We start from the raw sequence: 26,362 nt of genomic DNA on the forward strand, positions 1-26,362 counted from the left end.
CCTCCCTGGGCGCCATTTTGTAGCGCAGACAACCCGCAAATAAAGAGCGGGCGGGAGCGGCGCGCGGGGGAGCTCGGGCGGGGGGGGGGACGCGGCGGTCCCGGCCGCGGAGCTGGGGGCGGCGGCGCCCGCGGAGCCGGTGGCGGCAGGCGCGGAGGTGGCGGCGTTTCGGCCCCGCTCGATGTGAGGCGGAGCGCGGTCCAGGCAAGCGGCGTGCGAGGGGCGCGGGGCCTCCGCGCCGCGGGCGGGAGGTGAGTGGCCGTGCGAGCGCTCCGCCCCGGCGGGACGGACAGACAGGGCAGCCCGCGGTCCCGGGGTGCCGACCCTCAGCGGCGTCTTCATCCCTCACCTCAGGCGCGGGGGGGGAGGAGCGGAAGCACTTAGAGCCATTTTGTTCGAGGCCCCGAAGCCCGGCCTGGCTGCGCGGCCGGGATCTTCCTCCCCCAGCCTTGGGCTGCCGCCGCGCCCCGGCTGCGGGAGCCGTGTTTGTCGCTTCCCTTGTGGAAGAGGAGCGAGGGCGGCGGGGCGGGCACTGCCTGGGCTGGGGGGCGGCCGCAGCAGCTGGGTCTGTCAAACACCTGCGGCTGCGGCCCGCGGCGCGGGGGGGCGGGACCCCCGCGGTTGCTGAGGCGAGCGTGAGGGCTGACCGGTTACGGCACTACTGTGAGGCTTTTCTTTTCAAACATCAAAAGGCTCCTCAATACGAGAAAGAGGAGTTGCTGGAGGGGGTCCAGGGGAGGGCCGCAAAGATGATTTGGGGTCTGGAATATTTCTGTTGTGAGGAGAGACTGCGTGAACTGGGCCTGTTTACTCTAAAAAGAGAAGAGGCTTTCATCGATACATACAAATATCCTAAAGGCGGGTGCTATTATAAAGTGAACGGTGCCAGAATCTTTTAGTGGTACCCAGCGGCGGGACGAGGGTCAATGGCCCTAAACTAATAAAGCAAGAAGTTTCACCACAACATGAGGAAGAACTTGTTTACGTTGAGGGCGGCAGAGCACTGGAACAGACTGCTGTGGTGGTGTATTCCCCCTTAACTTCTCTCTAGGCTGCAGAGTGATCTGAGAAATTTTTGAGCAATCTCAAGTACACTCATTCAGGACATCTGCCCAGGCAGGTCGTGGAGTCTCCCTTTCTGGAGACGTTCAGAACCCACGTTCCTGTGTTACCTGCTCTAGGTGAACTTGCCTTGGTAGTGAAGTGGGGGTGGTCTTTATAATCCCCAGAGGTTCCTTCCAACCTTAACGATTCTGTGATTCTGTAAATTATATGTTTGTATATATATGCAAACATATACATGCTTTGGGAGCTGGGAGCCCATACTGGGGTTTTCCCCATGGAACTCATTCTTCATATCATTAAAATTACTCGATTCGGGTATAACAAGTAAAGCTGCATACCTGATTCAATTACTTTTGTTCATTGAGGTTTTTTTAAAAAGTTTTTAAATCCTGTGTTTTATAAACGTTGTAGAAAAAGGTGTGTGGGCTTCTTCCGGAGTTACTAAAATAAAAATATGCTTTCCCCATTTCACATCTCTTTTAATTGAAACTGCTGTAGAACTTAAAACCTAGAGTTTTCCTAAAAATTCTTTTGGTGCCTGTGGCAGTGTTATTCTAAGTATGGAATATGGTTTTATGTTGCTTGCTGCCAGGAGCAGATATGCAGAAGGAGTGTGGCAGCCACTGTTTCTGCAAAATCATGAAAGTGCTTAGTTAGGATAGTACAGTTAAGCTGTTCATAATATAATTCACAAAATACAATCGTGTTAATTCCAGTCAGTTATGCAGGAATGTTGTTTACATTGATGCTTTTTATTGTAAAAAGTGACACTTCATCATGGTCTTGCAAGATACTTCTGATAGGGGTAGGAGAGAGATGATCTGTTAGAGGAGTTCCAAGTGATAAGCAGCATCTCTTAATGCACAGTGCTGGAGAAGTTACTGTATTAGATTAAAAGAATGAACGTTTCAGTTGCAGTTGCTTTCTGTAGCATACAGATTGACCTGCTCATTAACAGAAAAGTAAGGCAAATCACTGTGACAGTTGCTGTAGCCAGCCTGGCACTGCTGATATCTTTGAGAAACGGAGCGGTTTCTGAGCACAATGATAGCAGTATACAACAGTAATAAATGTGTAAGCTTTTGTTAAGTTACTCCGGCTTCTCAAAAATCTGTTGCAAGGTGAAATTCGTATGTGCAGAAAGAGCACTAAGTGTTTGTCTATAGATATTATCAACCTAACTTTTCCAGAGTAACCTACAGAATATTTTTAGCTAGTGTGTTTTTATTTTATAGTGTGTGGTTCTGTCGTGGCAAGTAATAATAAGTGGCAGTAAGGCACTAACTTTTGTGATGCAGTGGCCCATAACTTCAGTCTTTCGTGCTCTTGTCTGAAAGCTGGAGGTGGTTTTGTAAATGGTGATGTGCTGGGTGTAGAGGTCAGAGTAGCCTGGTCTGGTGCTGGAATTTTGTGTGAGGTTTGGAGATGCAGTGTCGACTACCTTTGGATGGAGGATCAACCTTTGCTTTCTTGTAGTCATGAATATGACAGCAGTCACATGTTTATAATTGCTGTATGCTGCAGCAGGGGTTACAGGCCAGGTTTTTGGAGAAAATTCACCTTTCTTGGCATTTGTGTGCTTCTGGTACTTTTTTGAGGAACACACATGTAATGACTTGACATGTGTGCACCATTTAGTGAGTGTTAACTGTAGTTGTGTGACATCTGAAAAGCATGTTTCTCTCTGTCAGGAACTTAACACCAGCTGAGATCTTCAGGACTACTTCCAGATTCCAAAGGAGTTAAAAAATCTAAAAATCTTGGGAAAAATAACAGTGGGGAAGGTAGGCAGCCTAAATACAGGGGTCACAAGCGTTCCCTCTCTAATCTCAAATTACTCTGAATGACTGAGTTGGGCACTGGCAATTTCTATCAGTTCCCTCTTACTCTTGTATTTTATATTTAAGATATATTTTTTTGGTAAAACAGTCTCAAATAAGGAGCTGCATGCAGAAGTTCAAGCAAAGTGCTTGAGTAACTTCTTGTGAGTGGAAGGAGAAGGGGGTGGGAGTGGAGGGGACCTCCTAGTTTAGGGAAGCACGTATGTGCCTGTGCGTTACTAAGCCTAGCAACAGGAAGCTGCCATTCGTTAGTGAGATGCCTCTTCTGAATGTTTTCTTTCTGTGGGTTCTAATGTCAGTATTTATTATAGGAAGGGAGTGTGAGTGTTGATTGTTTCACATGTTGTTAACCAGGACCTTGTTTGGTAGGGTGCTGTGTAGTTGTCAGTGGTGTTAGTTAGTGCAGGTTGATAAGGCTCTGCTTTGTTGGAAAGTATTTGCTTGTTTTACTAACCAACAATTTGGGATTTGGAAAAGTTAAATTGGTTCATTGCGTGTCATTGTGAAAATACTAAGGTAATCCATAAAAATCATTGGGAAAATAAAATATCTTCTCCCTAAGAGCATTGTTTCTTTAAAGCTAAAGTGTTCACAACCAAAGAGTTGACACATCCTTTCCCTGGTATATGTATGGTAGCAGTTTTACAAGCTTGTCAACTCTTAATATTATATGCAACTTTTCCGGTGGAAAGCATACTGCAAATATACATGCCTCCAGCAAATCTTGCATTTATTGTTACTTGAATGCCTGAAAGATTTAGGAACTCAGTATTTTTTACATAATCATAGTTGTAGAAAATACTGTGTATTACTCTTTTGAGATAAGGAAGCATGTCCTGTAAGTCAGGGCAGTGTGAATATTTAAAATAGCAAAATACAGTACTCTTAATGCTCTGTATGCACTAGAGGAATTCAGTTTGATGGTCTATCAAAGCCATTTATTTTGTATCTTACTTTTCCTGAAAATATTCACATGGGTTTTAAAATAACAGTACTTCCTGTTTATTAGAATCATACGAGAGTAAGTACTTGCAAGAACATGTTGTAATGTTCACAAATTATCCTCTTTTATTCCAAAGAGGAGGCGCAGTAGTATAAATTGCTTTCCTCAGACACTGATTATCCTTTACCTTGTAAAATACAATGTTCATAGATGTAGACACATACTAAATGTCAGTTTGATACAAAGTTTGATGGTTTTGATTAGTTAAATAGGAAGAATTGATTACAGGTTGGCTTTTTAGACATAAGTAGAAAGTTTGAGATAGCTTTTAGAAAAATGCATCTGACTATATCTAGATTACAGGAGCAAACATGTCATAGTGCTGTTTTGTACTCTGGTGCTGCATTGTGTGGAACCAGTATTTCAGTGGTGTAATATTGCAAATTAAAACAATTAAGGCTAGAAGTACAAGTTTCTGACTTGTTCAGTGTTCCTTTTACACTAGAAACTACACTAAATAAAACTCCATTTTTTTCCTCTCCCTTCAGAGTTCACAATGACGAATGAAGAACCTCTCCCAAAGAAGGTATGTGTTTTTAAAATTACTTGTGGCTTCACTCTTCCTGGTTATCGGGACAGCTTGATAAGTTATGCTTTTCTTTTTGCATCATAGGTTCGCCTTAGTGAAGCAGATTTTAAGGTTTTACCTAGAGATGAGCTTATCCTAAGGTAATGTAAAAAGTGTTTTTTCTATCTCAACATTTTAGTGAGCTTCCAGTGGAAGATGTGTGAATTTACTCTTCCATTGTCTTTTAACATCCTTGTTCTGAAAAACAGTTTTACTTGTCTCATGATGCATCTCTTCTGTAAAGTTCTCCTCTTGTCTCAAGTATTTTTATTTGTAGTTTGGGAGGGAACACTTTTTCACAAGAGGCAAAATCTTTGCTGGTAGTTTGTAAAACATGAGTGTGAGTGGATTTTTTTATTCACTCATAACTACAGAAGATACAATTGCTTACATTCCTTGATAGATAGTAAGTTATTTTAAACATCGGAAAAAATGTCAACTCTTTACTTCTCCAGTCCTTTTTACATTTAATCAGTCCATGCAGTTGTCTTCTCAGCATATCTGGATATTAACAGAAAAATGTTACTGAGGTTTTCATCACCTACAACTTTGATAAGGAAGAACCTGACCATCTTTTCAGTTTAGAAAGTGTCCATGTAACCATGGAAACAATTGCAGGAAATTCTGTTGCACAGACCACCTGCTTAAAGAAACCACCCCAATCCACTTGTCTCTGTATGCCTGAATTTCCAGATTTGTAAACCAGGAGCTATCCAAATGAGCCATCTGTGGGGTATTTATCTGTTGGAGTAGTCTGTGCATTTTGGTAAACATTAGTTCGTGGCTTCTTGTACACCGAGTTATTAGCATTTATTAGGGTTTCAAGGTAAATTTTGCTGGTTCATAGAACAAAGACTAAACTGTGTAGCAACACAGGGTTGCATATACAACACTTTGTATATGTGGTGATCAACTACCCTCCCTTCTGGACATGCTATCCTGCCAGCTACTTTTGGGTTTACAGTCTTTTCCAGGGAGTAAACACAGTCTGCCTCCATATATTTAAAACTGGTTTCTGTCTGCCTCTGAGTATCCAGACTTTTGGGTTGTAAAGAAAAATGTATTTAAACAGAAAAAGTGCTTCTTTCATAAGTGGTTTTGGCCTTGTGATCCTTTTTATAAAAGTTTCTATACTCAGAATTTGGCAGTAGTAAACTCGTAAGTCTCTGAAGCTGTGCCCTTACTTCCTGCAGTAAAATTCATGTGAAAATATCAAAGCATAGATTCTGTGATGCTTTCTAACTGATAATGTGAAAACAAAAAATGTCTGTCAGTTGTAATCAGTTTCTGTAACTTGCAATGATTAATTGCTATGATAGAAGGGATGAATTTCTAGCACATATTCAGGAGAGAATGGGGTGTAATACACCCAAGGAGGTAAAGTATGCCAGCAGCTCACCTGTGTTAACGAAGAGGAAGAAGGGAATTTGCTGATGACAGCTGTGTTGCTATTGAATAATCATCTTAGTGTGAATAAAAACTGACATGCTCTCAAAAAGAGCACTTGATGGATTTAAGGAGAATAACTCTTCAATATACCCAGAAAAGGAAATTAAAATTGCATTTTGGTCATGTCCATTTTACTAGTTTGCATTGATCAGTCTTGAAAACACTTTTTTTCTGTGGGGGCAGATTTGATGGATTTCTAGTAAGTTCACCTCTAATTGCGATTTCACATAAAACTAACAATTATTACAGTAACTGCTGGCTTCATTTGTAGGCTGGAACGAAATATTATTGCACATATTTTAGTGAATGTCATTTCTATTACTTTGAGACATAGAAAAGCATGTGTTGACCTCTAGATTGTCTTAAGATTTGGAATGTATTTTTTTGGTCCATGCCTCGGTGAGGCAAATGCTTTTTGAGACAGACGTGTAATGATCTTTTAGGCAGTAAATCACCATTGCTGTACAGTTACAGTGATGAAATACATAGGTAGAAAAGATTATTCTCTTTTTTGTCAGTTTCTGTGCCACAAGTCCAAATTTTACTGTTCTTTTCCATGAAATACATAATTCAGGTTTGCTCATCTTAACTTTTGTTGACAAAATATGAGCAGGACTAGCACAGAGGCTTTAGATCTGACCTTGAATTTCTGCTTGTCTCATGACTTACTGCTGTGGACTCATCTTAAACTTTCCCCACTCTAATGCAGCAGTTACTTAGCTTGACTGTAGGAGCTTCTGAGAGAAAGAAGAGCCAGGAGCATGGTAAAGAAATACTCTGTGGATCATAGCTAAAAATCTGATCAGTATTGCCCTGATCATTTAGCTGAGCAATTAGCTGGTAAAACACTGAAGCACTCCAATATACACAAGCATTTCTGAGAAAATACAGTGCTTTTACTAAACTTCAGTCGACAGGGACTTAGAGCCAGTCATTTTTGGAATGGCCTGGGTACAGTGTGTGTCTTAACCCCTAACTGCTTATCATTTACTGCAAACCCCAAAGCTCAGCATAAAGTATGGGTGCTTCAAGAAAAAGTATTTAGGACTTTGTTGCTTCAAATTACTTCTATAAAGACTGCTTAGTATTTTTAGAGAATGAAGGGAATTAAGTAACTGACAATGCTGCTCAGTTACCTTCCAGTTCTTGTGAGACTTTAAGTGATCCCTTGAGTGCAAAACAGGTTAAAAAGTATCTTCCTTGTTCTCCTGTCTGTTTTTGAATGCCTTTCCAAGTAGCACATCTTCAGGTTATTAATTTTGAACCATCGGATTATGAACATAAACTTCCATATTGAGTGGAAAGCAAACTGATGGGAGAAAAAAAATCTAGCTTTTAGCCTTTGTCATTCTTCTGCCACTCACATTCACTGATGAGCTGCTTTAGTCTGCTACAGGTGTGCTGGAAGGCATGATCTGGGGCAAGGAAGTCAAGGGTCTGGTTATGTTCCCTCCCAAGATCTTACCCATTCCTGGCCCACTGGTGAGGGGGGAATGCTAGAAAATGTGCATTGATGATGCGTGAGCACTTCTAGCAGTGGCTGAGACACTGGTGTGTTACCAACACCATTCTAGCTCTGAGTGCAAAGCACAGCACTACAAGGGCTGCTGTGGGGAAAATTATCTCCATCTCTGCCAGACCCAGTACAAGTAGCTTCAACTGCAAGGGTTACCACGTTTTTGACAAAATGCCAGATCTGAATGGTTACGTTTTCTAGAAGTGTTGGTAGGCATAAGACTTGAAATCCATGACATGGCCTAGTGCCATCTAGATTTTCTTTTCCAGGAGTTTAGTTCTTGCCTAAATACTAGCAGTTGTTGAGAGGTGACTTAGAGTCTACAACATTCTTGGTGACCATGGGCTACGTGGTTTGCTTGTGGGTGGTTATTTTGGGGTTTTTTTTGTTTTGGTTTTATGTCCTCAATACACTTCCTTTGTATAGTGCTCCTGTTGAGGGAGTGTGAGGGTGTCATGATTTTGATAGAATTACTGGGTTTGGGATGTGAGCTATAACTTAAAAGTCAAGTAGTCCTGTATATTTGAAGACCAACTGTTTACTGCATGTGATTTTCTAATGTAAAATTAGGTTATCTCTTTCTAGATTAGCTGTTCAGTAGACCATTTCAGTTTTACTTCTGGGAGATGAAATCTCCTGAACTAACATAGAATTTTTAATGGTCAAATTTAAGGGTTAAGTATGAATACTACTGCTCTCTTTTACAGAGCTTTGAGAGTTTGTTCATGCTGTTGCCATGTTTAGCTGAAGTGTTGTAAAAGTTTTGTTGTTGCTTGAAGGAAGAGGTCTCATACTTCCTTTTCCATAATGTGATCTTGCTTGCTGTTACAGATCCCTGATGCTTTAGGTCCTTTAATGTGCTGTTTGAATTCACTAAATGGTCCAGATTACCTTGAGGTAGATTTTATAGTTTCCATTAAAGTAGTAGTGTAGGTTACAGAGTTCAAATAGAGCAGTTGTGATGAATCTGGCATAAAATACGTCTCAGGGAGAGAGGGTAATTGGGAGGAGGGAACAAACACCTTTTTCTGTAGTGATAAGCTGCTACATTAATTTCCTTTAAAGTGTGCAGTTGTACCATCATGGGGAACACACAGTTAGGTACAGAGTGCTACTTTAAAATCCCAAAACACTGCTGTGAACTTTTTTTCGTAAAGCACTTCATGCTAAACTTTACATCTGTAAATCATTGGGATATTTGCTACTGATTTGGTAGTTTGTATAAAATTCAATGCTGTTTTTAAGTGATGTTTTTTGACTGTGGGTGAATTGCCTAAATAACATGTTTTCAAAGAGTTATTAAATTGTTAGGCTTATGGATATGAATATAATCAGGGAATGGTCTTAACCTGAATGAGCTGATACGACGCTTAACCTAGGCTGCTATTTCTGGTGTTATAATAACACTTTTGCTTGTCCTGTTCACTTGGTAACATAGTTAGTGTTGTATTTGTATCACAGTTTGTTACAGAATTTTGTTTGAATTGCTCTATGAGAATAAGATGTATATAGGGTACTTCACAAAGATCACAAAATAAGTAGTGTTTGATCCTAGTATTTGTCTAAATAGTGATTTTTAAGATGTCAATTTCATGTGTTGTAATGCACAGCTACCATTTTATTCCTCTGAGATGCAAAGCAGATTGAACTGTTTCCACCATTAAAAGCTCTTTTTTTAAAACTGGAATTGTCTTTTGTGCAGTTGTGTAATTCCATCCTGACGTTTTCTGATTATGGTATCAGTGTGAGCTCTGAAAGCTTAGGAATGAGATGCCTTCATTTAGTAAACAGAACTTCAGAAAATTCTTTTTTTTTTCTCTTTGTATCTGCAACAGGTGGAAACAATATGAAGCATACGTGCAAGCTCTGGAGGGCAAGTACACAGACCTTAATTGTAAGTTAGCTGGGTTTCAAAATGGTGCAAATTATCAGAATGTATAAAGCAGAGTGATCAAGTAATATATGTGCTTTCTAAAGGTCCTAGAAATGAGAGATAATGATCTGTTATGTCAGTTACTTATCAGGAAAAGAGAGCCTGTTTTTTCTACATTTCTAAGTTTTCAGTCTCTCACAGCTTTTTTACCAACTTCTTTTGCAGTTGCAAATTTATCCCATCTAAAAAGTCTTTATTTTTGCATCTGTAGGACACAGACTGTGGGCAAGGGAAAGCTTCAAAGCATAACCCCATAAATAGGTGTACTTTCAGAACTTTACCATTAGAAAAGGAAACTTTATCTACCAGAATACTCCAGGAATGTCTGTGCCTTTGGTAATATTCCAGGACTATAAGACTGGGAGGGGAAATAGTGCTTAGAGGTAAATGTGTAAAATGAGTCCCCAAGGATTATTTGATCTGATCAGGCAAATTTGATTGTCATTCTTATATGGTCATTAAAACTTGAACTTTGGAAGATAATATGGGGAAAATACACTACTCTGAAATGAGAAAATATGAATACATTCTGGGAGTGACTGAACAGCCCATCCTAAGTCACTTTTAAAAGTTATGTTGGCAGCTAGAGATGGTATATTTCCTGTTTTCACCTTTTCAGTCTGTCCTGAAGACCAAGACACAGTCTAAATACTTAGAGATATAGTACCACTGAGTTTGAAGGGTATTTTTCTGTCAGTCCAAATGGATGTCTTCTCTTTTGCTCTTGTTACATCCTTCTACTGCTGTCTCATAATGTTTTGGGTTTTGGAGAGACTAAAATATAGCAAATGTGGAAACAGGTGATTCCATTCACATCTGAGACTGTCTAAACATGGATAAATAAGTTGTTTCAACATTCCTAGTTTCTCGATCTTGGATACAGTACAGGCTGTAGTAATCAGTGTTAATGAATTATCTGTCAAGATTTATTTAGAAACCATTGTCCTGAAGCAATTTGTGATGTTCAGGTTATATTCACGTCTGATTATTCTCAAGAAATTAGAAAAAAAAATGAAAATCTATATTATTAAAATTTTTCATTGTTTTCCATGTGACAAGTAGCAGAGTGAATGTATACAGTTGGTATCAGGTTACTTGCATGTGTTTTTGAGTAATTTGGAAATGTGCTGCCTTTTATGTATTTCTTATATAAACTTTCATAAATGTCCATGGATCAGAATTCTAGTTGTGACAGAATGTTCTCGAATGTATTACTGTTTGCTCACGGAGTGTTGAGATCAGTTTGAGGATTGCTATAAACAGCACTGTTTTACAGACTGCAGATTGGTTTTTGTGAGAGTACAGACTTTATTCCTCCACCACCCTGGCCTCAGCTTTTCTTATGTGTATCTGGGCAGTTCCAGCTTCCCAAGTTTCAGACTGCAGGTTGTAATAATATTTGGTTAAGCAAGCAGTTTAAAAGTGATTTCCTATATAAATATCTTCAAAATTTTAGTAAGTCTTAAAGAAGGACCAGGAATATGGATTTAAAGCCACTTGTTGTCAAGCTTTTCTAATACTTAATGATACTTTGTTTTGTTTATGCTGGTTATAAACATGACTGTAAAAGGTGTGGCTGTTTGACTTCTATTTATAAATTTGGTTTTTAGATTCTTTTTGCTATCTTTTAAAAGCTTCCTATAAAAGGGTACACTAAAACATACTTTCTGTATGTTCTTGCACGTGTTAGCTAATGATGTGACGGGGCTGAGAGAATCTGAAGAGAAGTTGAAACAGCAACAGCAAGAGTCTGCCCGAAGAGAAAATATTCTGGTGATGAGGCTGGCAACTAAGGAACAGGAGATGCAAGAGTGTACTGTAAGTATTTAGAAAGGGATAAGTGTGTTCAGACAGTTGCAGCAGTATCAGCTGTTGAGCCAGTGCCCATGTGCTGTGTTTTTTTGTATCTACACCATTACATTTCTGTTTAAAGACATGGCAGGGTACTTTAGCTTCCATTGAATTAATAAAGATCACTTCTTAAAGTTTGGGGATTTTTTAATATTAGTTACTTCTGTTGATTTTTCAGTACCAGTTGTGATTGGAAGGGCTTTTACTTCAAGCTAATTCTTGCATATATTCTCTTTTAGCATTTATCTACGGTATATCTCTACAAAAATGTTACTTCTGAGTGTCATTATAGAGTCAGGAACAAATAAAAATGTAAGGATATGACTGAGTTTACTTGGTTCCATTTAGGAGGTTTTAGGCGGATACTTACATCGCCTTTGGATAACAAGGTATTTGTAAGCTCTCTGGATAGGTGAAGTTGCTACTTTTGAACTTTGGCAGATCTGCTTAATTTGTAGTGTTCTGGTTACGTATTTTGTTGATCTTTATTTATTCTTTATTTCTGGCCGTTTTTTGTGAATTTTACATCTGTATTTAGTTTTGGTTTCTTGGAAACTGTCTCATTTTGGATTACCTTAATGTAATTTTCATTCTGCTAGAATCTGACAGTTTCTGAGAGAATTGTAAAAAGCTTATTGCTAGTTTTGGTAATATACTCCTCAGAGCTTCTCGTATGAAAAATACAGACTCTGTGCAGAACTAATAACTAGTGTTGTAGCTTTCCTTTGCTTTTTAAATCTTCCTTTCTTTTTTACCTGGAGTTTTTCAGAGCTGTCAGGTATAGGTATAGTTGTATGACTGAGCTCTGTACACAGTACTTGCACTGTTCTTAAGACCATAAGATCACTTTAGTTCACAGTAAATAGTATTATAAACAGGAAAAAAATAAAGGGGATTATGCTTACTTTGCAGTGGCAAAAAATGAAGCCCAGAATTGCCGAGTTTGTCAGAGACTTGCAGTTTCTAGTCCAGCCTGCCTGTTCACAGCAAGGTCTGTTGGACCAGGTTACTCAGGACTGTGCACTATTGGCTTTTAAGCATCTCCTAAAATGGAGACTCCAAAATTCTGTGGTGACCTGTGCCAGTGTTGAACTGCTGACGCGGTAGAATGTGTTCCCTTATTGTTTAAGTGGAATTCCCTGTGCTTCAGTTTGTGCCCATCACCTTCTGTGCTTTCAGTGGGCATCACTGGCTTTGCTTGCTTTACTCCCCATCAGGTATTTATGCACATCCCTAACATCCTCCGAGCCTTCTCCTGACTGAGCAGCCCTAACACTCAGCCTCTGCTTGTGTGTCACATGCTCCAACCCCTTAATCAGCCTCATGGCCCTTCACTGGCCTCACCCTCATATATCTGTGTCTTTCTTGTGCGGGGGTGTCCAGATAGGGACTTAGTACCCCAGATACCTCACCAGTGCTAAGTAAGAGGAAGGATCTCCTCCCTCAGCCTTGGCAGCACTCCTGTTAATGTGGCCCAGGATGCCAGTGAAGATCTGTACTGCAACACTTACCTAGCTGTGTATTGGTCCTGCTCCAGTTGTGAAGTTTTACTGATAAATTCTGCTATGTGGAACAGCAGTAATAACAGGTTGTTATTTTTTTCCTTTTGAACTTCTAAGCATATACCTAAAGCAGTAAGTACTAAAAACAAATAGATAAAAAGAAATGTAAGTTTTTCACCAAAAGCAAATTCGTGTGTACTATATTTTCCTTTCTTCCTCCCTTGAAGTCATAAACTTCAAGTATTTAATGCTTTGAATTTGACAATATCATGAGAACTATAGGGGTTTTTGGCTGCACTTTGTTAGATGTTTATAGCTGCATAATCTTTCCAGAATATTGGTTTAGAAGAACTTCTGAAGAGCTTTGATTTTCAGTGTACTTTAAAAAAGAAAAAAGGGTGGGTAACAACCTGCCAAAAAGAAACAAAAAACAGACAAGTGCCCACACACTCATGTGGCTTTGATTTCTCCTGCTCCTGACTCAAGAATTAAACCAAGGATGTAATCTCCATAGTATATGGAGGTAGGAAGATCCTTGAAAAAGAGGTGTAAAATGGATACACTGGAGGTGTATAATTGAGACATTTTCACCTTTATATGTTTTGAAGTTTAAAAATGCACATAGTTTTAAGAAGGTGTGAAGGACTAGGCTTTACTAGAGAGTGTTTTTTCCACTACAGTAACAGTAGAAAAATACATCATGTTGGATAAGATGCAAAGCTAAGATACAGGTTGCTTAATCCTGTAGTAAACTATTCATCATGTGATGATGATGAATATTTGACATGCCTGATTTTAATCCATAAAATAATTTTTCCATATTTTTATTCGTTAGTTTTTTTATAGTTCACACTTACATGTAAAGTACATCAGTAACATTTATATGTAAGCCTTCAATGTTCCCTGTCACATTTTGCTCAGAAGGACTGAGCATTTATGGTGTCTAGTTTCTTGAAAACTACAGATGTGTTTTTGGGACATTTTCTTTCAAATTTACCGCTTTCAAATTTAAATGGTTAAAAACTTAATATTGTACCACATTCAGCTGGTAGTAGTTGGAAAATACTGAGTTTTCTGATTACTTGCGTTAGAACACCTTGCTTACTAAAGTACACTAGCTCTGTTTTAAAATAGGGTGTGATGAACTCTATTTTGGTGTTTCAGTTTTTACCCTTTTTTAAAATAGTAGTGTTTTAGTGTGCTTTCAGTTTATTAAAGTCACCAGCTGTCATCTTTAAAGTGTAGGTGTGCATGTCAGAGTAGCAGTAGTGGAATCATTGCCCTTACTCTGTGTTGGTGCTGTTTTTGAAGAGACAAGATGCGAGGGGAGTGTATAACTCCATTCTCTCTAGTGCTCTGTGCTGAGTCTAGCAAGAGAATATATGGATTTCTTCAGAGCCATCAGCTTAGTAAAAGTCTGTGACAGGTACTGCAATGTTTCTCTGTGGTTTTAGGGTTACTAAGGGCTACCTAGAAGTTCAGGCGTTTAACATCTTGTGTGCCTTGTTTTCAGCAGCAGCCTCAAGCTACCTTCCCCCAGCAGGAACAACCCCCTAGAAGAGGTTGCTCCTTTTAGGGAAGTGTGGGTAAGATATTGGCTATGGTTTCTACAATAAAGCTTTATTTCTGGCAGAGGTGGTAGTAAAGTTAATGCTACTTCAGGCAAGGGCCTTAACCTCATTCCAGGCTACTGCACAGTTACTGAGAGTCAGTAAGTGGGCAGAAATTTGGAAATACTTGCTGCTCAAATATGTTTTTCATGGAAAAGATCTACAAGAGATGACAGTGGGTGGAACTTTCTGTTGGTGCAGTTGGACTGTAGCACTAGGTAGTCATTACTCTTGTGGCTTAGGTTACAGCTCTGTTGTGTTTTTTCTCTTCTTAGTTGTGCACTTCATTCCTTACTACTCCTTCCTTGTAAGAAGGATATAATGTTGATCTGACTTAGATTGCTTACACTTCGTCTCAGGCACCTGTAATCTGTTTTGTAAATTCTTCGTGTTTAGAGTCTGTTCTTTGTAGCTGTTTTTGGATGATGATTGCAGCTGAAGGCATGCAACTGTTTCCAAGAATGTGAGAACTAGAGGGATTGAAATTGTTATTGTCTGTCTTTAACTAAAAGATAAAAATGCACATAAACAAAACCTCACACAGCCTAATGTCCTCTAAATAGACTGCTTTCAGTGCTCTCCTGCATTGGGTTGAAACACAGAGAAAGCTGATAGCAAGATTTTTGTGTTTGTGAAAATTACCTCTACTTGTCTATTTGATGGGCTTTTGAAATATACTAGGTAGTGTATGCTTTCATGTCTGGGAATATGAACAGTCTGTAGGCATTTCAGGTGTTAGAGTGGGCATTCCCTGGGGTTTAGCATTGGACATGACTATTCCTGTATGTTCAGCTGTAGCCTGAAGGCAACAGGCAAACAAACTCTCCTGCTCCCTAACTCTTACCACCTGGAATATCAATGGGAGGTGACTCATACTAGAAAGTGGTTAGAGGGAGCAAGAATGTGAGGTTTGGACCGGCTAAGCAGGATGACAAAATTAGGAAATCTGCAGACAAGGAAAGACATTTGGGCTTGCTTTGGGAGCAGGTCAGACTGGGAGGAGGTTGCTAGGTCTTCAGGGATGAAGAGCCTGGCAGGTGGGAACTCTGGAGTTAACTACTGGAGAAAGCACTTTTGTGGAGGGATTAAAAAAATTTGAGTTGGAAAAAGTATAGAGGAAGAGAATGTTGTTGTTGTTTTTTTAAGTTTGGGGAGGGAATGAGCAAGGGTTGTTAAGCTTAAATAAGTTCTTTCTACACAATTGCTTTAGAAACGATGAGCTGAAGTCCTGTACAGGTGCCATCTGCTGGGCTTAAGAGTGCGAGCTGGAGAGACACCCATGAGACTGTCAAATAACTGGCACTGCACAGCATTGGCTGGGTCCTCCAGAGTGTTCAAGTGTATTTCTGATGTGACCGAGGAGCAGTGGCAGCAATTCTGTGTGCTAGTGATCCAAGGAATCTGTTAAAATTTTTAGATTTAGTGGAAGAGGGAGGAATGTGGGCCTTAGGAAGACAAGGAACATCAAATACACATCAATAACAATGAATAAAATTGATCCTTACTCAGTGAGTGATGTATTGTGCATTCAGTGAGGCAAAGGAACCGAGAGGTAAAATGCCATCCAAGAATTGTTAGCATTATCTTAATCTGTATTTCTTGTTTCTAGGTAGTGTTTTTATGTGGGTTCTTGAGTGCTTTAATTCTTGAAAATATTTATATGCAGTGCTTTAGTCCCTTTTTTATTTCTTTTTGCATACGTAGAACTTTGTCTATTTAAAATTTAAAGTACGATGATGTCAGTTTTTTAAGTAGCTAAGTATTTTTATAATATCAAATTAATGTAACAAAGGCAATACTTCAGTTATTCTAGTACCTTTGAAACTACTTACTTGAAATAAAATCCAGGAGTTTTTGCTACTTAACTATATGTAAATTAAACCATGTTATACTCAATTAGAAGTGACTGAGGTTGCTCCTGCACACTGAATGTACATAGGACTTCTGTGCTTCCTCTTCACCACTGCTGTGTAAAGACCCCATGAGAGAGTAACTGAACGTACAGGAACATGGTGTGTCCCAAGGAAACAAGAGTGCAGGGGAGACTCTTGCCCTTTAGGGTTTGTCAGTGAAACTCTCTGCTCTCAAGTCTGGTTGCAGACTTTTTATTTCAAGCAGAAATTTTATTTCAAGTAAGTGGAAACAAGCCATCTGACTTCCAATTAATGTCTTTTAACATTGTGTGAGTCTGTTCACCTCTTGCTCGTGAAGAAATGTGTGTGATACAGGGAGCATAATAAATTGAATTTAAGAATCAGCACATTCTGTGCAGGCTGATGTGGTATTGGTGATTAGCAGGGTTCTAGACACGTACTTTTAGTACCATTTGAGTGATGGGATTAAAATTGAAGAAACGATTAATCTGAAGTTAATAAAAAGTTAATAAAATGTTAATAAAGTTAATAATTTATTTACATTCATTTTGAATAATAGATGCTGTATTTAAAACAAAACCTCTGTTTTCTATTACTTCTGAAATTTTCACTATTACAGGTGTTCTAAACATGCTAACTTGTATGTCCTTTGGCTTGTGGTCGATGCAAGGGAATGAAATCCAACCAAAATCTGTTTTAATTGCTGTTAATATTTCTAAATTATTTTGTTTAAAAAAACACCATCTTGCATCATAAGTGACTACTGCAGTTGCAAAAACTTCAGAAGTTTCTAAAAACCTTTTTATTATTTGCTTGTAAATATTTATTGTCAAACTGTAATGTTTCTTAATAACTTCCACTGAAGTGGGAATTAACTGTCTGTTTAAAGCAGATAATTATTTCCATATGCTCTTTGCTCCTCAGAAGGAGTGCAGGCAGGTACAAAAGAAAGGGAGCATTCTAATTTCTTCTAATCCAGATACTGCTCTGACTAATGTAAATTGACACGTAGACAATAATTGGGGTCTGGAGGGAAATCCGCTGTGAAAGGTAAATCATGGCAGGTGCTTAGGGGGCTTGGGTGAGCAGGCACACGGACAAGGGTTTGAGGCATGCACAAGAGATTTTTTTTATCCTGTGTTGTTTGGGTTGCAGCATGAAAGAAGGCAAGCTACCTTGATAACTTTGGGGTAATGATTTGTATTGAAATGACTTGCAGTTCTTTTTTAGTATTGTATGAATAACAGTATTTTTTTCTTATTTTATGCAGAATCAGATTCAGTACCTCAAGCAAGTCCAGCAGCCTAGTGTTGCCCAACTGCGATCAACAATGGTGGACCCAGCCATCAACTTGTTTTTCCTAAAAATGAAAGGTGAACTGGAACAGACTAAAGACAAACTGGAACAAGCCCAAAATGAACTGAGTGCCTGGAAATTTACGCCTGATAGGTAAACAAAACAAATACTCCCCAGTCAAGACTTCCCTGACAGTCCCACTACGAGAATGCTATGGTGGGACAGCCAAGTACTCGTTTCCACACCAAGACTCAGACGTTTTGAGGCAAAAGCCACATTCTTATACTGTCCAGCTTGTAATGCTTAATGTAAAACTTACCAGGTGAACCTTGTGTTTCAGCTTTTTTCTCCCCTTTGCTTCAGAGGCCTGACAGCGTCGGACTATTCTGAAGAAATGGCCATCTTCGAAAAAAATCTTTTCTAGAACATGTAGACATTTGCAAAATTGTTCTATTTGAAGAAAATAGAGGGAGAAACAGAAGTCTTAAGTCTGTGGCACACTGTGTCTACAGACAGTTTGGAGGAGAGAGAACCTAGAGATTATAAATCATGAATTGAACATGTAAAATTCCCGTAAAATGTAGAAGTGGAATATGCTTCGCTCTTAACCTTGAGCCTAGTGACTTAGAGACACTGTAAGTCAGTTTTGCCAATAAGACTGTGGACTTCCTGCTTGTTCACTGAACTGCTGGGTCAAAACTCGATGAGGTGAATTTTGCATTAAAGAGTTTACTTGCTAACCAGTTTTGAATAGCCACAAGAGTGCTATTTGATATCACAACAGTGGTAGTGTACACATTTGACTGTTTAGCCTTTGGGCTCTAGCACTTGATGCAGCCTTAAGTCACTGTTGCTAAATAATGAACTGTTTTCTGGATGGTTGGTAATATTGTGGACGCCTCAAAATTAGAACTGTACAAAAATGTACGTTCCATCTAAATGCAGGTTTAAAATTGTCTGAAGCAACATACATTTGATCACAACTAGCATGTATAAGAAAAACTGGTTGTGATAAGAATTTCACTGCATGTTTTCATGCAGAAATGAGAATTTTTCGATCTTCATACTAAGAACTGATCTCAAATGCTTAATACAGAAGGCACAAGATGGCAACTGTCTTCAGTGTTGGTGGGGTGTTTTTATTCCGTTGTACACCTGGGTTTTTTTGTATTGTGCTTCTCTATAAAATGTGCCTTGAAATAGTTGTAATACGTAGTTCAAGGAACACTTCTGGATATGCTGTTGTATTATGAAACTCCTGGGATGAACGAGAATTGAACAGGTTGTTATTTCTGCATTGTCTCGTTCGCTGCAAACGAAGTCAGTATTTTAACAAACCAAGAAAACCTTAAATGCATGCATTTTTGTTGGTGGATTCAGTGAAGGAGTTTTTGCTGCTCTATTGATGCCTCTGTTCTGTTGTCCCAAGTTACTTGTAAGAGTGGCAATCTGGGACAGTTGGGAGTGCACCTCTGAGGTCTGTAAAGCAAAATGTAGATTTGGTGTAGCATTTGTGTGTTTGTTTTCTCCCGTAGCAAATAGAGGTCTATTTAGTAATCGGAGGTTTTAATTTTTCAAAACAGTTGGGCAACGTTTTATGACTCAGTTTAAAAAAATTAATTTTTAAATTAAAAAGACATTCAGCTGTCACAGAAGGTGATGTATTCTAATTGTTTTGGTGACTTTTATTAAGATGCCGTAACATAATTTTGATTTGGAAGTATCTTTAACTGTTTGTGCTTCAGGTGATTAATATGGGATCAAAGAGTAGTATACTTATGCAGGTTTATTTTTTTTTGCATGAGTAATGACTTAACAGCAAAAAGAAAAATCCACAGAAAAATTTTACCTTTTTAAAAGTGATACATCCGGAATGATTTTGCTATAGCAGTATCTAAGATTTTATTGATCTAGCATCAAAACAGAGGTAAGACTTCTATTAATAAATCGTTAATGTGTTACCAAGGCATTTGTAAAGCTTGCTATAATGTGTTGAAAGAGGCATGCCATGCAGATTGCTTATTTCTAGCTTGGAGTTCAGAAAATTATTTAACACATTTAGATACAGGTTGATGGTTTTCTAAAGTCCTCAGGCTCTGAATGTGTGAGTACAGCTGAGAAGAGATGAGTAACTTGCTACTTCCTTTCAAACCCAAGTGTCAAAAGAAAATGTTATTTCTGTAGCTGCAACATACCCTAATTTACATTATACAATTTTAAGTCAGTGGTGTGAATGTGCATAATTCATACATGCAGTGGCTGGAATATAGAAAGTTGTAGTTATTTCCTGGTAAATTATTGAGGCTTTGTTAAATGGGTTAAGATTTTACTGCTTTTCATTTCTTGAAAGGTGAAGTAATAGGCTCATGTAAAATATTTGTAGGTGTTTTTTTATTCTCTTTGCATCTTGCCCCTCTCCCCCTTAATTGCTTTAATTGTCCATCCTTGTACACAGCTACTCATTTCATGACATCTGGCCTGGTTTTTGGAAGAGGCAATGGCCCTATTCAGATCCTAAACTGATGTCCTTGGGGTGGATAACATGTTAACTGCAGCCCTAAGCAGAGTTAGTTCCAGACCTTAGTGTAGATAAGGCTGTGCAGCATAAACATTGCTGATGTCTGAAGGGGGAAATGAAAGGGCATGTAATCAAAGGAATGGTTATGCTAAGCCATTTTAACCATCATTAAGCAGAGTATAGATATGGAAAAAAATTAGTTGAAATGTCATTTTGCAGTAAGCCTAGTACAACAAACTTTAGTCTTCTGAAATTTAACCACTTATATTCTTACAGGTTTTGTTGCATGTATGTTCAAGAGGATTTGTGAAAACAATGCTGAACTTAGTTTTACAGTTCACAGGAATTATTTTAATAGTTAAAGGATTTAATGTTCTTGAATATATTGTCCTTTTTGTAAATTGCAAGGGTTATTCTCTGCTAGTTCAGAACATCTGGAAAAATTCTGATGGGAAGAAATAGCATTATAGGTAACTATGCAAATTTCTATACAGGTAATAAATATTTTACATTTTGGCAGGAGTTAACCTGAAGATATTAATGGGATTCTAAATTTGTCCCAATTCCAAGGTAACTGGTACTTCCTGATTCTGCAGTTGATGTTGGTTTGTGAAGAGAAAAACATTAAATGACTTAAGCATTGTAAACTTTTTCTACTTGCAGTAATGATGAATACAGTAACAGGAATTTGCCAATGGCTAAAAATCATGTCTGCCTAATAACTTTTGGGATCTGTCACATTGGTTATCTCCAAAGTGGTCCTGCTTTGCACAGAATGAACATCTCTAAGGAAACTTGCATCTTAAATGTGCGACTTGGACTGTATTAGGTCGGCACAATTTAAACTTCAAGGACCTGGCATTGGACATCACATCAAGAAAGAAAACAGGCTGCTGCTTTTAGCAGATTTTCAGGCCTCCAGGACTTTACACAGCCAGATTCCTTCTGGAGCAGCCCATCTGAAAGATTTGGGAAAGTCAGTTGAAAAATGTTAAATGGGGCAGAGTTGGCAGAGAACTTAAAAGATGTTCTAAGACTTGAGTGCTCAGAAGGTAGTTGATAAGGAAATTGCTGTTTTAAATTCTTCTGGTTGGGTATTTTGGTTGCAGGAGAGAACTGTGGCTGTGATTGTAGCAGAAATTTCCTGTTCTATTTTTTTAATCCTCAGTTTCTTTTCAGTATTTGTCACTTGTTTAAAAGCATATAAAAAATTAAATGACCTTCTTGGTCTTGAAAAGTAACGCAAGTCTTGCTATTGAATTCACAATAAAACTGTTTAAGTTTGGGGGTTTTGGCAGAGCTTACACTTCTATAGAAAAGATGGACAGCTTCATTATGGTGCTGAGCCTATTAAAAGAACTGTTTGGGGATGCTATCCTGACCTGGCAGACTAAGAGTCCTAAAGGACTTTAATTTTTCTTTCATGGAGTCAGCTGTATTGCCTATATATTAATTTGCATACTACTTCCTATAATGCTTTACAATGAGATTTTTATCATGAAGATTAAAGATGTGTAATGTTACCAATTTAGTGAAGAAAGTCTTGTCAGTTCCTACTTGTTTCACATTTCTTTTAGAAACTGAATGTCCTGATGATCATTATTTACAATCTGAAATCTGTCATTTTAAAGGAAGTAAATAATATACCCCTTCCTTGATGTCCTTCCAATGTTCAGCTACACTTGCATTCCTCTTCATACAAGATGTACTTAAGAGATGCTGACCATAGAAATCATGAAGCAGACTCTGCATGTGACTGTCAAACATACAAGTAGCATTGAAAAATAGACACCTCATTTTTTAAACAAGAGTACCAGGACAGCATTTAAATAAATGCTTAAACCTTTTAAGGAAAAATGGTTGTCAATATGAAAAATGAACATGAGATTTATTATTTCCCCCAAGCAACTTCCTTCACCCAAATTCAGCTATTGCATTTCATTAGTGCAACAAATGGGGAATGATTGTGCTTATAATTTGCTCATGTAGTTTCTGTGCAGTCCTTGATCTTTTGAATTGCAAAACACATCTTTAATCAAATATTTAACTCCGTTAAGAATTGGCACATGCAAGATTGTGCATACTGATAATCCAGATGTTGGTATCAAAAAAGTACAATATGCTTATTCATATTTTCAGTAATAAAACTTGCCTTCCACTTTGTGGGACAGCGACTGAAGATCAACTGGCGTTGGAACAGCACGTGGTAACTATAGGGAGACTTTCTGCTATGACAATTATGTTGAAGCATAATGTTCCTTGAATTGTGACATGCAGAAATTGCATCTCCTTTTTGTCTGTAATTGTGATTGAGGAAGATAACTAAAGGTTTTATATTCATTTTGTGATAGATGGCTCTTTCCTTTGCAGCCAAACAGGGAAAAAGTTAATGGCGAAGTGTCGAATGCTTATCCAGGAGAATCAAGAGCTTGGAAGGCAGCTGTCCCAAGGCCGTATTGCACAGCTTGAGGCAGAATTGGCTTTACAGAAGAAATATAGTGAGGAACTTAAAAGCAGTCAGGATGGTAAGGGATTTTTTAACAAAAATAGAAGTTGCTTTGCACTTCTGCAAGTTTAATTTTGTGATGATATACATAATGCAAAACAATCTTTGTTAGAATGAAAGGGCTGTACTGAGCAGTCGTAAGTATTAACTGGTAGTCTTAGTTAAAAACAAACAAAATCCTTAAGTTTGGGGGAACTGGTGGGATCCTCAGCTCTACTAATGCAATGTTTGAAATAGAGATATTTACTGTAAGTCTTGCTACTTAATTGGAAATGTTTAGACTGCACACTACTGGTGAATTGGCAAGATGAAAGCTGTTAACATTACATGAGGCCTAGGCATGCACTGAGAACAGCTTTCTGTTAACTGACTCATTTGGAATTTATTTTAAAAAATCACCAACTTTTCAACAATACCTAAGAATATGAAAAACTGATGATTTTTTTCCCCTTTAACTCAGATGAATGAAAATGTCTCATCATGTTCACAGTCTAAATTTTGTGACACTGAAAACCTAAATTGAAATTATCTAAAAACTCTGACCTCTTGCATAATTTAAATGGAGGAGAAAATGCAGGTTTAAAGGTCTTCAGTCTTGCATCCTGTGTAGTGTCAGTGGCTCTTCACAGAATGTTAAATTAGGTTTTCTGAAGTTTGGGGATATAACCTATCTAGTCAGCACATAGACCTGAGTATCTTTTTTTGTTTAATATCTGAAGATTGTAAGATACCAGCAACTTGATATGGCATCACATCTAAGTCTGAGATGTCCTGCATTTTGAAGGCTAGATCTTCCCCCAATCATATTTTGATCTCTTGGAGAAAATAGCAGTATAAAATAACTAGAACTCTTAAGGTAAATGATTGTATAATGTCATTTTCTAGGAGTAGTAAGTACTGTTTTGTAACACACTTCAACAAAATTTACCAAGTACATAATTGAAGCAAGTGTAGACATTCTTTAAAGACTGCTGCTTTTGAATGTGGTCATTACCAGCATTGAGTTGCTTCTTCCCCATAGATGAATCAAGATGATATTCCTGCAATAACAGTTTTCCTAATGATTGTTCTCCATAGCAGCAAGAACACTTTTTAAAATTATTTTTACAATAGTAAGCACTTTGCATTTTATTTTCTCTGTCATACTGATGTTGCAGTTGAATTGAAGACTGAGTCAGTGTTTCTTACACTGTTACGAGGCCGATTTGTTTTGTTCCAGAATGCAGTACTAATTGTAAAAACCTTTTTCTGGTACATAAATAGTAAAACGTCTCGTGTAATTAGTTAACACTCTTGTTGGTAAGAAGGTCTTTTTGTGTCCTCTCTTGAAGGATTTAAAGGCTCAAACACATTAAGAATTGAAACTTCCTTGAAATATGATGAAAAAATAATGCTTATGGCTGCTGAATAGGATTTTGTAGTTAATCAGATCTGTTATGTATAGATATGGTTCATGGTCACTTTTACAGTATTTCTGCTGGGGATTTATACTTGAATAAAAGTAGACACATTAGTATCTGCTTGCAAAATATTAATTGTTTTCATTGAGCTTTTTTCTGAATATCTTGCTTTCTTGCCCAGAAATTAAATTTTTCTCACATATTTTCAATAGTATAGAAAATAAGTAGATACCACAGTTGTTAAGCATTTTCTCCTTCAGAGGCAGAGTATCAAAACCAGTGCATACCTGAGGGCTGAGAAATAGTTCATTGAAAAATTTCAGCATAAAATGTTGAGTTATGGGATTTTAATTTTTTGTCTGAGATTGAAGCTGTATATGGGCTATTAAGTGTTTGCAACAAATGTGTTTTCTTTACATAGAATTGAATGACTTCATCATCCAGCTTGATGAGGAGGTAGAGGGTATGCAGAGTACCATTCTAGTTCTTCAGCAGCAGTTGAAGGAGACTCGCCAGCAGTTGGCACAGTACCAGCAGCAGCAGTCCCAGGCCTCCAACCCAGGTACCAGCAGGACTCCATCCTCTGAGCCCACGGAGCAGGGAGAGGCCGTGGGCAAAGACTGCAGCCGCCTGGCAAACGGACCAAGCAATGGCAGCTCCTCCCATCAGCGGACGTCTGGGCCTGGATTTTATAGGGAGGGTAGCGGCACGGAGGATGACTTCCCAGCTTCTCCAGGGAATGGTAATAAGCTGGCCAACCACTCTGAAGATAGAACTGGTAGAGGAAGTGGTAGCTACATAAACCAGCTCAGTACTGGGTATGAAAGTGTAGACTCTCCCACTGGCAGTGAAAACTCTCTCACTCACCACTCAAATGACACAGACTCCAATCATGATCCTCAAGAGGAGAAAACAGTGAGCATGAAAGGTAACAGAACTGTGGGTTCTCGTCATGTCCAGAATGGTTTGGACTCCAGTGTAAATGTGCAGGGTTCAGTTTTGTAACATTTTTCTGCAAAATTTTTATACAGTGTCATTGAAATTGGGAGAGGATACTGTCCAGGAGCCGTTTAAATTAGTGCATACTTGTCACAATTTTGCCTTTTTGTGGGTTTCTTTTTGCTTCAATACCTCTGCCACTTTGGAAATTTTAACAGTTAATTACGTTGAATGTTGCTAAAAGGACGTTTGTGTAGCTCAAGTTATTTTTATATGAGTTAATGTGAAGTTGAAATGGAAACTATTTCCATAAAGTATAACATAAATGATGTCTGTACAAATCTGTGTATATCTAGAACCTGTGCTGTGTAAGGGCATTCTTACTCATACTGTTATACTTAACACCACCTTCGAGATTTGTCATAATAGCTGTGGGTTTATGACTGCCAAGTTTGCCCAGTACAGTAGTTTTATCACTAAAAAGATGGACTTACTGAAGGAGTCCTGTAGTAGTTTCAGTGTTAATTACAGTTTTTCCCACCATACATCTGTGCATTTTCTCCTTAGGTGACCGAATGTTATGAATTGTGTGCATAGTTACTCAGTTTTAAAGAACTGTTGTATCCTGTTGATGCATATTGCTCTGTGACTCCAATATTATCTTACCTGTACTGACCAAACCTAAATAAAAACTTTTAATAATGTAATTTCCTCATTGTTCTGCATTCGCTTCCGTGGTTTACTTGTACGCGGTGTTTTTATAGTCCTTGCTTTTGAATTGAATTTTGAATTTGTATCTGTGTCAATCATATCTGATACAGTGTATGCCAGATACATGAAGCTTTAGGTGTGTGCTAGTGCTAATTTCGGACAGCCTGATACTGTTTGTTCCACAGGTTTTGTCCTTACTGGCAGAAAAAGGGTGGGGGTGGTGGGGAGGTGGAAAGGAGAAGTTAATGAAAGTAAACCATAGAGTTTGAACCTGGTTTTATTAACAATTATAAACCCCCCCCCAAAAAAAACCCAAATGCAAAAGCTTGAAGTACCTAACAGCACAAATTAAACTAAAAAAAATGAAGGAATTAGCAATTCAGCCTTTTGAACTGGGTAATTTTGTTTTTAAATGCCTGCCTGAGGAAACTGATTTCTTAACAGGTGCAGAGAATGACAGAATTCCCTTTAATTAAACATACTTTTATTGCTCAGCAATGAGCTATGAATTTCAGAACCTGGATTTCTGGTGTTCATTTTCCATCTATTAGTTTAGTGTTGGTAGCACATGAGCAAGAAGATGAAAATGCACTGTTCAAGGTAAGACAGAAGTACTTAGTGGTTTATTTTAGGGTGGGGTTAAGTGTAGTTTCAACCTTTTTTCTACCTGTGAGTCTTGTAATTACCAGACAACTAATAAAATGAATGCATATGTAGCTACTAAGTAAGAAATAGCTTTACTGTTTTGCAGTTCACTGTGGAAACAAGACTTGTTTGAAA

The 26,362-nt window shown here is 38.3% G+C and overlaps 1 protein-coding gene across 10 annotated transcripts; it reads left to right on the top strand.

Annotated features, from left to right (window-relative positions):
- Window positions 1-102: 102 nt before the first annotated feature.
- WTAP (WT1 associated protein) lies at window positions 103-25,578 on the top strand. 10 transcript variants are annotated; one of them, XM_086877184.1, is made up of 9 exons: window positions 288-1,181; window positions 2,757-2,849; window positions 4,398-4,435; window positions 4,523-4,578; window positions 9,278-9,336; window positions 11,066-11,193; window positions 17,483-17,661; window positions 22,397-22,551; window positions 24,354-25,578. In XM_086877184.1, exons 3-9 carry the CDS (start codon window positions 4,406-4,408, stop codon window positions 24,935-24,937), a joined length of 1,191 nt encoding a protein of 396 aa, XP_086733310.1. In that variant the 5' UTR covers window positions 288-1,181; window positions 2,757-2,849; window positions 4,398-4,405; the 3' UTR covers window positions 24,938-25,578. The 10 variants fall into 10 exon arrangements, 3 of the variants coding, with proteins under 3 accessions (XP_086733309.1, XP_086733310.1, XP_086733312.1); XR_015283240.1 differs by having other exon boundaries at window positions 418-1,181; window positions 17,483-18,985; XR_015283243.1 differs by having other exon boundaries at window positions 599-663; window positions 17,483-18,432.
- Window positions 25,579-26,362: the final 784 nt, after the last annotated feature.

This window comes from Cyanistes caeruleus, chromosome 2, assembly GCF_971803275.1.
Source record: "Cyanistes caeruleus chromosome 2, bCyaCae1.hap1.1, whole genome shotgun sequence".
NCBI classification, from domain to species: Eukaryota; Metazoa; Chordata; class Aves; order Passeriformes; family Paridae; genus Cyanistes; species Cyanistes caeruleus.

Bases quoted from the DNA above. Each gene is read 5' to 3' on its own strand.
- WTAP (XM_086877183.1), top strand. From the start codon at position 4,406: ATGACGAATGAAGAACCTCTCCCAAAGAAG. The intron at 4,436-4,522 runs GTATGTGTTTTT...TTTGCATCATAG, and splicing joins AAGAACCTCTCCCAAAGAAG to GTTCGCCTTAGTGAAGCAGA. The intron at 17,662-22,396 runs GTAAACAAAACA...TTTCCTTTGCAG, and splicing joins TGGAAATTTACGCCTGATAG to CCAAACAGGGAAAAAGTTAA.